This window comes from Electrona antarctica (assembly GCF_951216825.1).
Source record: "Electrona antarctica genome assembly, chromosome: 20".
Classification (NCBI taxonomy): domain Eukaryota; kingdom Metazoa; phylum Chordata; class Actinopteri; order Myctophiformes; family Myctophidae; genus Electrona; species Electrona antarctica.
Window position 1 is genome coordinate 10,275,581 of NC_136801.1, and position 15,780 is coordinate 10,291,360.

The 15,780-nt window shown below is 42.4% G+C and overlaps 1 protein-coding gene across 5 annotated transcripts in view; it reads left to right on the forward strand.

The window, feature by feature from the left end:
- Positions 1-1,089: 1,089 nt before the first annotated feature.
- rbm33a (RNA binding motif protein 33a) overlaps positions 1,090-15,780 on the forward strand; it is a 50,862-nt gene continuing 36,171 nt past the window's right edge. For all 5 annotated transcript variants that reach the window (XM_079490050.1, XM_079490051.1, XM_079490053.1 and 2 more), the window contains exons 1-2: positions 1,090-1,341; positions 14,964-15,042. In XM_079490050.1, the coding sequence (XP_079346176.1) occupies positions 1,323-1,341; positions 14,964-15,042 (98 nt within the window). In that variant the 5' untranslated portion in view covers positions 1,090-1,322. The remainder of the gene's footprint in view (positions 1,342-14,963; positions 15,043-15,780) is intronic.

Sequence of the window (15,780 nt, forward strand, 5' to 3'; positions counted from 1 at the left end):
TTTTAGATTTCTTATCAGGCTCATATCAGAGGAGCTTTAGATGCTGTTTTGGGAAAACACAGTTACGGAAATATAGGCATACAGTGTATTCGTCATCCTTTGGTCATATATATTTAAGGTTAAACATGGATGAATCAAGATCATGATATATTCAAAATGTATAATAAAATTGTATTTAATCACATTATGCCTTTATTAATAACTGGCTATATATTTAACATTAATGATTTAGATAATAATATGGTCAACTGAGTATACTGATTACAAATCTCTTTAACCAATAAACCAACACTGGCCCCATAAGTGAACGGAGATGTCATAACTCTGTCATATTTCAATGGCTCTGCTGTGCCCGAGTTCTTTCCAAAATGGCTGCTGTGCATAGAGCCCATGATAGAACCCACACATTCTACACTTCTACAGTAGTGAATAGAGCTAAGTAGTGAACAACATTCATCTACATTTTGATTGATTGATATATGTATTAACAGTTTGCAGAATTACAGTACATTTCAAGCACAAACTCAATACTGTTAACTGTGAGTGGACGACCCAATTAAGCATTACACTTGTTTACAAGAGGGTCCACCTTGTTCATTCCACAACATATCATCCAATAATTTACAAGCTTCCCAGTAATACAAACTGACAGCAGGAGGATGGCTAAGCTTTCTGTCTTGAAAATGCTCATGTAGCATATAATAAAATGTATTAGCTTTATGTCTTGAAAATGCTCATGTAGCATATAATATGATTTCGAAAACACAGGACATGATGTTAATCAATTCACCAAGAAAATCTTGAATTTTAAATGTCGTGGTGTGTCGTTTTGTAATTATCCATTTTGACATAAAAGTCAGGCTCGATAAAATACATCTATGATAGTCTTTCTCTTTCTTGACTCTGGATCAAAGGCTACAATAGCTGGTAATGCGACGGCTACATGTCATGTAACATTGTAATGAACACCAGATAACTCATATTTTTCTCACAGAAGGAAGGTAAACAGCAGGTCCCCATGTCAGAATCCGTTGAAATTATCATCAAACTGACCTGGGGTCAGATCGGGACAGATTAGGGATTCGGGGACCGAGTTCAGTTTTCCCACCCACAATGCAATGCACCATCACAGTCCTGCCATGTTTGTGCTGCTGCACTGTGGTGGTCGTGGTGGATATTGGATAACATGGTAGCACAGACTGCAGTGGACAACCTGTTAGCTTCACCGTCTGTTTCATTCTGAAGGCTAAAAATAATCGAACACGTCAATGTATTTCCACGTTTTATAATCAGACTCACCGTGTGAAGCGTCTTCTTGCACCATGGCGGCCAATTCTCAGGGTAGGTACACTGACTATTAGTGTGTTATTATTGTTGATGAAGCTCGCTAGCCTCGCCAGCTAAAGGCTACGTAGCTTGTGATGAACAATAACCGCAGGAAACGACGGCTCTCTAGGGCTAGGCCACGCAGTGCTAACTAGCTAAATGCTATCAACAAATGTTAATTTGAACCAAAACGCCGTGGATGTATCATTGTGCTGCTATGGTGTGATCGCTGTAACGGCTGTTAATTGGACCAAGTACCGTTGGATGTTAGGTTGTTTTGTCTGTGATGGTGTTGGCTGTGATGTTAGCAGCAACAGCTAGCTTCATAGCTAATGCTCGCGCCGACAGTTGACACTTGAAAATGTCGTCATTTTGTGTTGCGATCAAAGGCTTGTGCGACAAATTATAAAGCAAGGCGAGAGATGGTTCATATTCATAACTCACAAATAATTGTGCATAAGAGCCAGGAAGCTAAACATAAGCTTCCATAGTAAAAGTGACGGACTAATTAACCGCCCCATTTCTACAATGTACTTCCCTATTAAGCCTACGGCATCTAATCACGTAGAATTCAAAATAATGGATACTAATTTGACCTGGTGGAACAGAATGCTATTAAATTGTTATTAGCCGCTGTTCTAATCAGTTCAGTTGTATGGGTCCATTTGTAACTTAGCAGCCGAAAATGCGGCACCTGCCAGTGCGCCATGTATGTGACAATTATAGCTGTTTGTGTATCTTGTATCGAATCGATATTGTATGTACCCCTCCCCACATACACTTTAAGTGGCAGGTTCACCTATGCATTCACTCAGACTTAGTCTTGTACACACATGAACTATATACATTCATGTACATATGTACATACTAAGGAAGGACGAGGACCTCAGTGAAAACAAGCTGTAAGCTTTTTTGCGTTATCCTTTTGATTATTATGGTGGTGAGTCAGATTTCAGATGAATCTTACATGTGACATGACTCATGTTTTTGAGGGGGGAATAGCCCCTCCTATGCCCAGCTTTGTGTGTCTGTGTGTACCCCATAGCGATGATTTGATTGGCTGAGGGCTTAAAAGGTGAGGACAGAAAATTGAGGATGCTGTAATGTCAGTGACCATAGTAACCATGCTCACCTGTGCATGTACACAGGTACACAAACATAGATACAGACAAAGCTGGTTGTTGGAGTGGTTTGCACCACTCAAAAATAGCAGATCTACAAGCTCATAGCGTGCCACCGAGTGGCGCTACGAGCTTGTAGGTCTGCTATTTTTGAAAAATCGAAGAACGACTGACATAGAAACATAGCTTTTTCAGAAAACTGTCAGGATGTAGAAGACATTTTTTTTAATCTGATCTCAGGTCAAAATGGATTAAGCAAGGGCTGAGTCCTTTCTGATCTGTCGTTCTGAGTTTTTTTTAATTAACCCCATTAGTGGTGGACTGGGGCTCTACGGATGGAACTGCAACTATTTATTATTTATTTGGGCATTTTCAGCCAATTAAGTTATATTATGTACAGGTACATAATGTATGTTATAACATACTAGGCATGTTGCCTTGTGAAACTACCATGATTCATTTCCTGTAAGATGCTTCCGCTTGGGTGACGGCAGACTGCTGGGCAAGCGCTGGCGCTTTGGCATGGGGGTCAGATCAACATATGGAATGAATTCTGTACTGGCCATGGCATATATGGAGCGTGTTTTAAGTGTACAGGGTTTGATGAGGGCCCAGGTAGGGCCGGGCCTTAATTTTCGGGCCTGTTGAGGACTAGTTTTTGCCGGCTGCCGGGCGTGGCTGCACTAATAACTTTGGGGCTAGAGACCAGAGTTTGAATGGACAAGTAGGTATTGGTCAAAAGGGAGACATCGAAGAGGAAGGACGGGTGGGGAAGGATCAACATACGGAATGTCAGAACAGGTCACCTCCATTTATGGAGATCTAAGGGTTTGAGGTCTGATGTAGAGATGCTGGCCGGCTCCATATATGCAGATCTAGGTGATGATCCAGTCTTCTCCATGTATGGCTATCCAGGGTTTGATGAGGTCAGTGTCGTGATCTTCATATATGGAGACGGTCATATATGGTGGCGTGACATGTCACGAGGCGTGACCATATATGGATGGAGGTGTGATGTCACGTGGCGTGACCATATATGATGGAGGTGTGACCGACTGACAGTTTTGCAAGTTTTCATAGTAATCTGCGACCTTCGGTCGCAATTAAGCGAGTATATTAAGTACGGTAATTACTAGGCTCTGGACTGGAAACTTCCTTTTCCTCAAACCGATTTTTCCTAATAATAGCCGCAGGCTACGAGATAACGAGTCACACTTTTATTGTTATTCTTCCGGTTTGAGGGAAAGGAAGTTCCAGATTGAGGGTTCTGGCCTGATGACTATATCATCACGCTATCATCCGCTCCCGACCGGATCACAAGGCAATTTTGTAACAGAGCAGGCTTTCCAATGAGGTGGAAATCCTGGTAATGTGGGGTTAGTGCAAAATAATATACTTGGTTTGCAAGTAAATAGAGTTTATAATGGCATAAGTTTATGTTCTATTTAAGACATAGTACTTGTACACAACTTAAGTTAATTTTCAAGCTGCACTGTTTCTGCTGGAGGTAACTTGGTAAGATCCAGATCTAGCAGCGAGGCTCTGACCGCCACTGATCACATCTACAGTTGGGATCAGGAGAACTGGATCCAACATTAAGGAACCAGAGTAGTTTCCGTCACATTTTGAACTTCCAGTTTTATCATGTACACTACAGGTTTATCACCACACTTTCAGAGCTGGTATGTGAACTTCACAATCTGCTATACAATTAGCTCTAAGGTGTATAAATGATGTAGTTTAATGTTGAAAATGAGTGGTAATCTCCATTTCTTTCTTTTTCATTTAGTCTATTATGACTGATGATTATAACCTAGTCCTAATGCCATTTGCTGCCGTTGCATTAAGGCTCTGTCACACTTGCTTCTAACCCTCGCATGAAATGCAGACCAGCCTCTCCTCTGTAGCAGAAATATAAAAAACGTTTTACCTACTACTCACCATTCACCAATACAAAGGCAGTTTGTGTAATTAGGAAGCCTACTTTCCTTAGTGGACGCACTCTGAGCCCCCCACCACACATATAAAACGCACTCCTTTGGACGCTGATTTAAATGTTGTCTAGATTTGTTTTGGCATACGACGACCCAATTCTGGGATAGAAGACACCTGATGTATGTATGCTGTCAAAAAGAAAAAAAAGCACTTTTTGGCCAGAAAGGGATTGTTTTTCCAGTTTCCACCGATTCTTTTTTTTACTTTTAGTTACTCCACTGCGTCCTCTACCGATGTGTATATCTAGTGTGCGTCTGAGCATAGACATGGTAACGCCCCACCTGCCTCTGATTGGCTTACCGACACTGCCCGTCTCGACTGTCCTCTGAGATGCGAGGTTACAATCTATATATACAAGTGAGAAGTTGTACCCAACCCAGGAAAAGGGACCCAAAGTCACACACTGCATACGCCACTGACACGTCACTGACACACTGCAACACACTACACTCACACGGCAGTGACGTCACACACTTACCCTCCGCGTCGTTCGGCCGCTATCTCCTCATATCGCGCCGAACGCCGACCCTCAAAACCACCCGCGGAACATTACTCATTGCACTGACACCAATGTTGCCTCACTTCCACACTCACCAACTCGCCTCCCTTCCACACTCACGCCACAATCGTCCCAACCACCCACACCCCCTGAACACTGTTGCCAGGTCTATGAAAACCAAGCCCACAAAAAATGCCACTCAACACGCTACTTACACACACTACAACTCGCTTACAACTCGCGCACCTGGCAACACTGCATCCTGCATCCATTGGCTACCATTTTGCCACTGCTAATTTATTGCCACATCTATGAAAACCAAGCCCGCAAACCCTGACTTCCTACAGGCTACTTACACACACTACCACTCGCTTACAATACACGGACCTGGCAACACTAACATGCCCTCTTCCATTGGCTCTATCCCCAACACCAGCTTCCATGTTACATTGCGCACTTCCGAAAAGACAACCGGAAGTTACACACTACACACACATTACACGAACAAGACGAACACAACACTACACGCACACACACACACACGGGTTGCCAGGTCTATGAAAACGAAGCCCACAAAAAATGCCACTCAACACCCTACTTACACACACTACAACTCGCGAACCTGGCAACATTGTAAGCACAGCACAACACACACACACACACACTCATTCTAACTTGGATGGACAGTGCCGCGATTACATACACAGTTTACCATACGTCCTCTTTTGGGGGCCTGTCCGGCCAGTCCGGGTGGTTTTATAAATTCCTTCAAATGTCCGGGGTTTTACACGTATCGCCTGTAGTGTATCGCTACGCTCACAGACCATTCAGACCAATGTGTATTACAATGCACGTTCAATGGTTCGTAGTGGAAAAACATTGTGAGAGGTGGACTTTCAGCCCGAACCCCGGAATGTGTATTCTTCATAACTCTGCAGGCTCGCTGGCTGCTCCGCTGTCTGCAGATAGACAGACAGCGGAGAACTATCTCATCATTGACATGCAGAAAAAGTAGGCTGCTGTTTTCTTAGCTTTGTGACTGACCAATGACAAGCACATTGTATTGTCTGCAAAGGAACTATGTGTCTGTCGCAAATAAAAGTTCTGTCCTGCAAGCCCATGTCATGTCAACACAGACAAGCCAGCTGTGCGCGCGGTGAGTCCTGCAAATTATATTGACCCAATATCATTTTGTACAACCTAGCAAAGCATAAGATATGATGGTTTGGAGAATAGGCTGGTCTCTCTTTTTACAAGACATAAGCCATTGCATACAGGTTCTCACACTTTTTAATTTCAAGGACCCCCATAACTCTGAGAGTAAAACCAAATGGACCAATAAGAGTCCCATTTGGTTCCATTTGTACACTCTCAGAGTTACAGACCTGTAAGGGTCCATGTGTTACACTCTCAGAGTTACAGACCTATAATGGGTCCATTTGGAACCCCCTCAAGGAACCATGAGGGTCCCTGGATCACACCTTTTGAGAGCCACTGCTTTAAATAAATACATAACTAATATAGAGCATATTTGATCAATTTATTGTTAGGCTATAGATTATTTTAACATCTGAATTTAACAGAACCGCCCACGCACACCACATGCACATGCACGACGTGCACGCGCATGTGCACATCCACATCCACGTGCGCATGTGTCCTCTTTTTGGTAATTCAGAATATGGTATGCCTACACAGTTACAATAATGCAAACACGACAATTGCGCGAACGACTGCGTCGACACCTGGCGTGGAACAAACGGGACGAACCGAGGCGCATATATGGATAAGAACAACAACACTACGCGCGCGCGCGCGCGCACACGCGCTGCAACACAAAACAGCTGCATAAAACCCGTGTCACTGTGGACTTCTGTATCTGTGGCCTTCTGTATCGCAACGCGGGGCAACGCAACTCTGGGATGAGCGGGCCGAAGGCCCGCTCAATTCTAGTAATAATACAAGAGAATGACAGCTTGGCACACGCGACAGAATGCAGCCTTGTAACTAACTTATTTTTGTACAAGAGCCAAACTAATATTGTTTATGCTGTTTGCTTTGATTGAATAATTGATTTAACACACGTGTACGATGTACTATGATTTGATTTCGGTGTGTACTTCTAAATCAAGTGTTAGTGTTGATTATCGTGTATTAATCTAATTATAGTAAACTAATACTATTATACTAAAAAGGATAAAGGTGAAGGGAAAAGAGACCTTTTTACAGTACAATAATGTTTCACGTTTACGCATACAAATAAATTACACAATAAACACAAACACTTTATTTAGAACACACCCAAATCAAATCATATTATGGTGTACATGTTCAATCAATTATTCCATCAAAGCAAACAGCATAAACAATATTAGTTTGCCTCTAATACAAAAATAAAACGTTACAGGCAGTTTAACAGTTCTACTGCCGCTAATTGTTTGATCCAGTGTTGCGCCGCTGCGTAATACGACATCCCCGCTATTTGTTTTATGTGTCTAAATCGCATTGCATTAATAATAATAATATAAAAAAGTCCGCCTCTGCCGCGGAGCAGGGGGAGAGAGCTTCATGTTATGATGACGAAACCGGAAATCGATACTTATGCTGGGCTGCTAGGGCTTTTGGGAAATTGAGCCCAATGCAAGTGGACGGGGGTTTGTTTGGACTACAACTTGCTCTGCACTTTGGTTTCATTTCGCATTGTCATGGCCACTGGCTCGTCTCATCATAACAAGACAACGGACCATTTCTTACCCGATTTTCGGAACAAACGCCCAAATACTTCAGCATGCTCCAAAGGTAATAAAACAATCCAGGCAGCGTAGGATATTTGATTAAAAGGCGGGTTCCGCGTGATGTGGCGTCAAACTGTTAATCATACTGATACCGTATACTTGTATTATTTTCCACCACCTCGCAGCAGAGATCAGACTATCCAGCATAGCTATATCCACCTCAGTGGACAGTCAAGACGGGCACTGTCGGTAGGCCAATCAGAGGCAGGCGGTGCGTTACCATGTCTATGCTCAGACTAATGCTCAGACTGTTTTTAGGACTCGAACTTCGGCAGTAATGTTCGAGCGAACATCCGGACCATTTGTTTCTAATTAATGAATTTCTCAGAGTGCTTTTAACCAGGCTGCAATTCAACACGAGATATCCGCCTTGAACATGATTAGCGCAGCTAATCTCTTTATCAATCTCTCTCGTCTCTCCCAACACAAACACACACACACACACACAGAGCGTCAAGTGGCTCCGACATGTGCTCCGTGAAAACAGCTGATATGCAAGCTCATCATTCCATAAAAATGAGTTGAATGAGTTCTCAAGCAGCCCCCAAAACATGGTAATTGTGAGTACCTGTACGACTGTCCATAACTGTTTATTTTGCATCGAGGAGCGATGTGTGTTATATGACGCCTCGGCTAAAAACAAAGTGAAGCCTGACTTATGCTTCGTCGTACGACATGCATTCATTGAATGCTGAAAATAGCCAATCTGCAAGCTCACAACGTGTTGCGGAGGAGACGAGTGTAGATTGGCTATTTTCAGCACGTGGAAATATGCAGGATGTGAGACGTTCAGAAACTTTGGCCTTCACAATAAAAGCATCTACAAGCTCATAGCGCGCCACCGAGTGGCGCGCTATGAGCTTGTAGGTCTGCTATTTCTGAAAAATCGACTGACATAGAAACATAGCTTTTTCAGAAAACTGTCAGGATTTAGAAGACATTTTTAGAATCTGATCTCAGGTCAAAATGGGTTAAACAATTTAAAAAGAGATGTGGGGCATCATGTTCACATGGCCCACATGACAAGACAGAAGCAAAGTGGAAAAGGATTACTGATTCTGTCGATGGCATTTCACATTGCAACAGGGTGCAAAAAAAGTGTTCGCCTAAACATTGTGGGCACCGCAGTGTTAAATTGACTATTCTTTTCAAAATGTAAAAAACAAATTAAAGGGATTAATTTGGATAATGTTGGACATTAAACAAGTTTTCACTTGTTTAATTCCAAAGGCAATTTATCTTTAAGGTTTGGACTTTATTCCCAATAGGAAAATTGAGATTTTATTTTTAGGCAAAATCGAACAGCCCTATCACACAGATTATGGCAAGAATCTAAGCACTGACTGCACCAGAGATTGTTGGCCAGTGGCCACCATTTCTCTTTCACCACCGAATGTTGGTCTGAAGAAACAGAATCATAATGAGTCTCGCATGTCATTTCATAGAGTAAGACAATGACTGGGAAAGGAAAGAGGTATTGTTAAATGTCAAGGTCATTTCTGGCTCACACACTGAGCAGTACATGATCAGCGACATGTTTCTTAACATGTTGGACTTAACATGTTGGACTCATCCAAGAGCCAGTGGTGCAAACATGATCAAAGGCATCAGGGAGTTTTCCAGAGATATCAGACCTCAGCAGCATACACTGCAGCTTGTGATCAACAATGGCATGACAGCAGTCGGGAGAGCAGCAAGACATTATCGGCAAGTTGAAGACATGACACTTCAACCACTCTGCTAGCGAAACAGCTTCTGAGTACCATTCAATTAGGGATGGGATCCATAGATATAGAAAATAAAAGACAAACAACCCCAACCAGCGCATGAAGCCACAGAAGTACGCTCTACTTCCGGTATTGACACCAGTGTTGGTGTCAATAGAGCAGGCGCACTAGTGTTTCAGACGATAGAAGCAAACTAGCGTTTTTAAATGTGGAAAAAGAAGAGGAACAGATGATGCCCCCCCCCCTGCACATGCAGACCCGTGCACGCGCATGTGAAATTTTGGTGGTTTTGTGAGCTTTTTGGCATTTTTATGTGGTTATTTTGGACTATTCTTGACAGCCAGGCAGTAACAAGCACAGTATTTTTTATTTACCCCACATAGTAGCCTAAGCAAATGGGTGAGAGAATCCGCCAGTGAATTTCAGTGTTTTTCAGTGCCACCTGACACGCTATGCGTGCAGAATGTAAACAAAGCCATACTGGATGGCAGACACACACACACACGTCTTTTATTCCACCAGAATCACCTCTCCATCTGACCTCACACAGGCCAGTGGGTCCACCCACCTTAAACAACAGCCAATCTAGCGCATCGTTGCTGCTTTACACACACTTGCACTTTCCAGCTGCATTCTCACCAACAATAAAACACTCATTGACAATGTTTGAGGGGTGCTAGCCCCTCCTATATACAGCTTTAATGTTTGTCTGATGCTTGTTTAAGAAAACGCCATAGAAAAAAAAGATAAATCTAATGTTTGTTCTGAGGACTAAAACAAACATTAGCACCCGTTTCTTAAACACACATTATAGTGTGGTACGAGGTGTATTTCCGTAGGATTTTTTTGCTAAGTGTTTTTTTTTGCTTTTTTGGCTTTCATAGGGACCAAACTGTCAGATGATGATGGGGTTAAAATGTTCCTGACCCCCACCCCTTACTTGGGGGGTTATATATTTTGGGACCACCCATAATAGTACGCCAGACAATTAATGTCCGGTTTTCATAATATTAGGGTTGTTTTCTAGGTTTTTAAATAATCTGAGTTGATTTCTTACACTTTGAAAGTAGCCAGAATAATCTTTTCTGACTTTTGGTTGGGGTCTTTCTTCACCCGTGACCCCCCGGACTCATCTCAGTACTCATTACATTCCTCGCTCTGCTCCTGTTCCAGAACAATGTCAAATTAGATAATAATTTAAGCATTAAAAGGTTTTGTAGCTAGGCACTGATTACAAAAATTAGTAGCTAATACATGGGGTCTTCCACAGGGGGTCCGGGACTAGTTTTGCCCATATTCTTGCACCCATGTATGTGATTTGCAAGTATTTCGAATAGTATTAGAATATCTTGCATTTATGTAAAGTACTTTGATAGTTTATTAGTATTCTACCATTATAGTTGACAGGTGTTACTGCAGGGAATAAAGATATTGCAACTTCTCACTCTTGAATGTCCTCCCTAATAGTGTTGACACAGTCTCCACCATAGCATTTGCAGAGAGGAGTGCAAGGCAGGTTATTGTTTGAGAAAATGTCAGAAGTTGGAGCTGCAATGCATTCACAAGACACCAAGTCAAGTAACGGCAGGAGAACATCAGTGTCGGGTGACCAAACACATATGTCTCGCAAAGCACCATTAGCAACAGAGGCCCTTGATGAGGAATCAGGGTATTAGCCTCTTCATGTGTGTGCACCTTCTCAAAATCACGTCCCTTGATGAAGTTATATATGACAACCAGCGTGAAAGAGCTGTCCCTTGAAAAATACTAAAGCAGTCCCTGGCCTAACACACATGTCAGCTTCCTCTTGGTTGATGATGCAGATAGGAGTTCCTTGATGGACATGGTGAGCTTCATCTCTGGATGGATTTCGTATTCTACAGATGCAGTTTGTCGAGTCGAGTCTTATTCTTTAAAGACTGATCTATGTACCGATCAAAGACAATGCGTCCATCATAGCCAGCCATCATCGTTTTGATGCGTTTGTTGAATGCATCCTGAAGATCTGCCAGCTTCAGCATGGTTGGTGTCTTCTTCATGCTCTGAAGCACACCCATGGCCTCAACTATCAGAACTTTGACAGGCCGTGGGATACCTGGAAGATCTTCCTGCATCAGATCAGGCTCTGGGACAACTTCAAGAGGCTCTGCCTTGGCATCTTCTACTGCATGCATCAGACTGGCTTTGTCTGTGGGAATATACAGGGTTCCATCAACAGCACACAGAGAACGGGGAACTATTGACATCTCATATTCACCAATTGTCTCCTCAAGTTTAGGAACTAAACTTGGTCGGCTGCCTTGGATGATTAAAAATCGTCCCAGCAGTTGACGTTCCTCACGCAACTTGATGACTTTGTCTCCGATACGTACTTTCGTTTTTTCCATCTAATTTGAAAAGGTCTTCAACTTGAGTTTTGTAATTTTGTCCCACACTGAGAGACTTGATGTAGAGATCAATCGTTCAGAAACAAACTCCTCAAAGCGCTTCTGGCCCTTATCTGCAAAATTAAGAATGTAATTTTTTGCCCCATCTGACACAAACGCTGATGAAACCAGACTCTTCAATGGTGTGTTCTCTTTGAACGGATTGCCTCCACAGTGCAACTTTTAGCTTCTTGATTTCCTGCTCAAGGGCTTGATCTGTGAAGAGATGAGTGAACGGTATCTCTGACTTTGCCACCACAAATTCACCTGACTTCAGTGCGTTCCATGTTTCTGGGTCATCCTGTTCAAGAGCGTTCATTTGGGCAAGATAGACTGGCATCAGTCGAGCATAGTTAAGGAGATCACGAGCAAAGAAATACTTGATGAGTTCCTCGAAGGATGACAAGTAGCCCTCCCAGTCACCTGACCGACAACAGAAAGACGAAGAGAAAGACAGCAGCAGCCTGGCTGATCTTTATTTAGCAGCAATATTTGCTACACTTGGGTCTGAGGCACCTTACTTTGAAAATAGCTGATCTACAAGCTCAAACTACAACCTTGTAGATCAGCTATTGTTGGCTAAAGTTCTCCTTGGAAAAGGGATGCTATGGTTCAAGTGGTTTAAAGTGGTTTAAGAAAAAAGTTCCACAATGATTTGGAAGGCCCCTGTAGTAACTATGAGGACCCCCTAGGGGTCATGGGCCCCATGTGGAAGACCCCTGGTATTGGCTACTACTATTTTTTGATATCAGAGCCCAGCTACAAATACCTTTATGCTTAATTTATGATCTAATTTGACAATATTCTGGAGCAGGAGCAGAGCGAGGAATGTAATGAGAACTGGGATAGGCCCAGGGGTCAGTCCGGGAGGTCCCAGGTGAGGAAACACCCCTACCAAAAGTCAAAAAAGATTCTTCTGACCACTTTAAAAGTTTAAGAAATCAACTCGGAATGTTTTAAAACATACAAAACAATTCTAATATTATGAAAATCGGACATTAACTGGCTGGCATACTGTTCTGGGAGGTCCCAAATAGATGACCCCCCCAGAAACGGGGTGGGGGTCGGAAAGATTTGAACCCCATCATTTTCTCATAGTTTGGACTCTATAGAACCAAGATCTGGTCAATTTTAGCACAAAAATCCTACGGGAGCTGTTTTTTTGACGCCTCGTACCACACTATTATGTTGTAATTGATGTTGTAAGATGATAAGAGCGCCCCTCACTTCACACGGGTGTGATTTTTATTTTCATCGAAATGGGAGAAATGTCCGTTGAGCTAATAAAAATCACACCCGTGTGAAGTGAGGGGCGCTAATATATTAAAGTCTAACTTGATTGATTAGGTGATGTAATGGTGCCAACACAAACGCAAAACGCCATTAACAATAAAGAGACAATATGACATAATGAGGGATAATATGGCGTAAATTTTCCCTTCATTGTCAATGGCGTTTTTTAAAACAAACATTGAATTAAAAACAAACATTAAACCTGTATATACTGTAGGAGGGGCTAGCATCACTCAAAAATAAAACACTTTTTTTGGAGGGGCCCCTGATGCCCAAGGGCCCCTAGGCATGTGCCCAAAGTGCCTATATGGTAGGTCCTGTGGTGCTGCCTTACGTCCCATAAGATGGGACTACGGAGTCATTCAGCAACCTGGAGAAAATGCAGTTGAGGAACTTTGTTTACTGCATTGCAAGTTTGCAACCAGACTTTGTTCTCTCTATTGTCTATTATGACCCCTTGGGATTTCAACATTGAAGCTGCACATGAACTTTGTTCTCTATTTATTTATGATGCAAGCGCAATATATATGATATGATTCGCTGTGGTCCACCCTTATTTATCTTATTTTTGTATTTTATTAATTTTAACGGTACATAGATGCTTTTATTAATGGACTGAGATGACTTGACTATGACGGACTAACAGTTTATCACATGGTGTAGCTCCATCTGTGTTTCTTTCTTCTTATGTTGATACTGTTTGTTTGTATGGATGGATGCACTACACAAAGTTTCGTTGTATGTCTCATACAGTGACAAATAAAGATATTATCTTATCTAATTTGCTAATCTTAATTGGGAGTAAAACACAGTTTTACACAGTTGTGGAAAGCCTTAAACGGCAATTTTCTCTCCCAGTGATGTGATGTCACGGCAACTTTCTCTCCCAGGCAGCAATGCTATGTTGGGAACAGACTTTCTCTCACTGATGGGATGTTACTGTTAACAATTGTGCAGCCCTACTCCATAGCATTACGGACCAGCTTCCCATACTCTGGAGGGACAGTGGGTCTGAGATTATGAATTCACAAAATGTATGTAGTTGTAGTTGATGAAAAAAAATCACACCCATATGAAGTGAGTGGTGCAAATCCATGTGGGGGTCCCCGGAACATCCAGACCCACAGGAACGCGCCCAGGGTGCTGGCCCCGTTCCGGCAAGCCGCCGCCCCACGTCCGAAACAGTTGAGAAATGACAGTTACCGTGTGGGGGTCCCCAGGGGGTCCCTGTACTGTACTGTCACACCCGAAATCGTGTGTGTGTGTGTGTGTGTGTGTGTGTGTGTGTGTGTGTGTGTGTGTGTGTGTGTGTGTGTGTGTGTGTGTGTGTGTGTGTGTGTGTGTGTGTGTGTGTGTGTGTGTGTGTGTGTGTGTGTGTGTGTGTGTGTGTGTGTGTGTGTGTGTGTGTGTGTGTGTGTGTGTGTGTGTGTGTGTGTGTGTGTGTGTGTGTGTGTGTGTGTGGCTGCGCAACAGTGACAATTTGTGGTGAAAACCAACCAACCGCTATTTTCGTGCTCACACACACGGGGACACACATAGCTGTCTATAGGAGTGGTTGCACCACTCAAAAATATATTTGTGGGGTGAGTTCCTTGGCCTACTGGCAGCATGCACAAAATACTATGCTGATCAGATTAGCCTTGGACTCAAATGGACAAAATGGCACAAGTCACACACACACAAGATGTCCCATTTTGGTCTGTCTGGAATAATGACCGGTGTATTTGCTAAACATTTACACTAATCAGACAATGTAAACATGATGGTGTTTTCTCTTGCAGATGAAGGCTTTGACGAATATGACAAGCCAGGAGCAGAACGGTCACGTAGGAGAAGAGGAACAGATGACGATTTAGACAGGTATTCATTGCACGGAGAGAGAAATAGTTTTTGGGGTTATCTGCTGTAGACTAGTGATGTTCACAACAAACTGCTGTGGAGCATGTAGCCCATGACTAACTGCATCCACAAATGGACCTTACACAGTAAAAGCTTCTATCTTACCAGAAAAATAAGCCATTTTAGACCGTGTTATGCATTTTTGGGGGAAAACGTTGCACTCTCAATAGGTTTCAAATGGTTTGATTCGCATTGGTTAGCCAGTAGACTTCAGCCTTTCGATATCTTAGTAAGTAATTGAATGGAAAATTCAATGTGCATATATATTATACATTATTTTTTGCTCTAGGCCAAATCATTTAACTTTGATTCATCTGCCAATTTATGCGTTTTTAATTAATTAACATGGAGATACTTATTATTGTCCTATATTAACGAGAATGAAAGAACAGCCACATGTTAGCCAAGAGCCTACTTTACTTTATTGCACCTATTGAAACGTCTTTATATTAAGTGTGTTCTAGTTTGCATTCCACTACACACATTGTTGAAAATATAGTGGTTTTGGATTTGAACTCCCTTTTCCCCATGACTAGTGATGGGGAAACGAAAAATGCATTTTCAGTTTTGGGCCGACTGAGTGAATCACCAGTTTGCACTAGTCTGTGGGCATGTTTCAACATTTCAGAGAAAGACACAAATTGCTCTTTGTCAAAGCTGTTCTGCTGAAATATATATTAAAATGCATTCTATATGGCC